A 1,113-nucleotide genomic window follows, 5' to 3' on the forward strand; every position below is an offset into this window, starting at 1 on the left:
CAACTCTGAAAGACTGCCATAGAGCTTTCTCTCAAGGGGAGCCACATTCTGCCACGTCTGTGCGCGAAGGGTGGCGTAGCGCGGGCAGTGCTGAAGGATATGGTTGGCACCCTCTTGGTCGTGTCCACATTCACAGGTCGCTGTTTCTCCTACTTTTAATTTGGTGTGCATATTTATGGTGTTTGGGTCTGTTGTGGCCACAGCGGAGTCTAAAGATTGTGACCTGGTCTGCTCTATTTAGTATGTTGTAGGTGCTCACTGTAAAATCAAGATACAGTGTGTCTCAAAATTCACGCACCGTCCTGGAAACTGTATTCATACACAGAGACTGATGCAGTTTATTATTTTTAGACTTGACACAAATGGCAGGATAACTTGTCTGTGGAAAGGCACTTAACACAAATTTCTCTCTATGAAAGGTCTTGTCAGCTTATTAATTTTTGTGTTTGAGTGCTTATACAATGGTATCTTGCACTAAAGGATGCGAAACTCAAATTTTTTTACGTCAAATTTCTCAAAACTAGGTGCTGAGGAGATTGAACTTTGTACTTCTGAGGTAGACTTGCCATTGGTTTGGTGCTTCACCACAGTATAATATGCTTACTCTCACCAATAGGTCTGCAGTCACAGATATATGAAGAGATATTTCTGTAATGGTAATATTAAACCTAGCTACCTACAATAATTGTATTGACAAACACAAGGCATATATGCAATGAAGTCTGCTTTTCGGGACCACCGTATTTCTTTGGTTTAGTCATGTTTTTGGTGTAGAGAGATGGCTCAAATGGTGGGGGAAAAAATTGGGGATTCTATTTTGTTCTGGTACTCAGATCAATTGTGTTCCGGTTTAAGCAGACTCCACCCTACATGAAATAAATATGTTTGTTATTTTGTTCCAGGGCATCGAGTTTGGCTTGCTGCCCAAATTTGAACGTTTACGGACACTGCACATGTACATGTTCTATCTGCTCTACGGATATGATGATTCTTCTGTCGAGAAAGAGCCGCAGGGGGCGACAAAGGTAAGAAACAAACTAGCGTCACGGGGGAGCTCATAAAGGGATGTAGATAAGGCAGAAGCTAATGTAAGATGACGTTTGTCTAGGTGCC

The 1,113-nt window shown here is 42.0% G+C and overlaps 1 protein-coding gene across 1 annotated transcript in view; it reads left to right on the top strand.

Annotated features, from left to right (window-relative positions):
- Positions 1-1,113, top strand: part of LOC101850298 (general transcription factor 3C polypeptide 1) — a gene marked incomplete at its 3' end in the record, with an annotated part of 54,328 nt that overhangs the window by 29,915 nt on the left and 23,300 nt on the right. The window contains 1 exon segment of the mRNA XM_035973450.1: positions 903-1,025. Within this exon segment, the coding sequence (XP_035829343.1) occupies positions 903-1,025 (123 nt within the window).

The sequence above is a fragment of the Aplysia californica genome, unplaced genomic scaffold (genome assembly GCF_000002075.1).
Source record: "Aplysia californica isolate F4 #8 unplaced genomic scaffold, AplCal3.0 scaffold01241, whole genome shotgun sequence".
Classification (NCBI taxonomy): Eukaryota; Metazoa; Mollusca; class Gastropoda; order Aplysiida; family Aplysiidae; genus Aplysia; species Aplysia californica.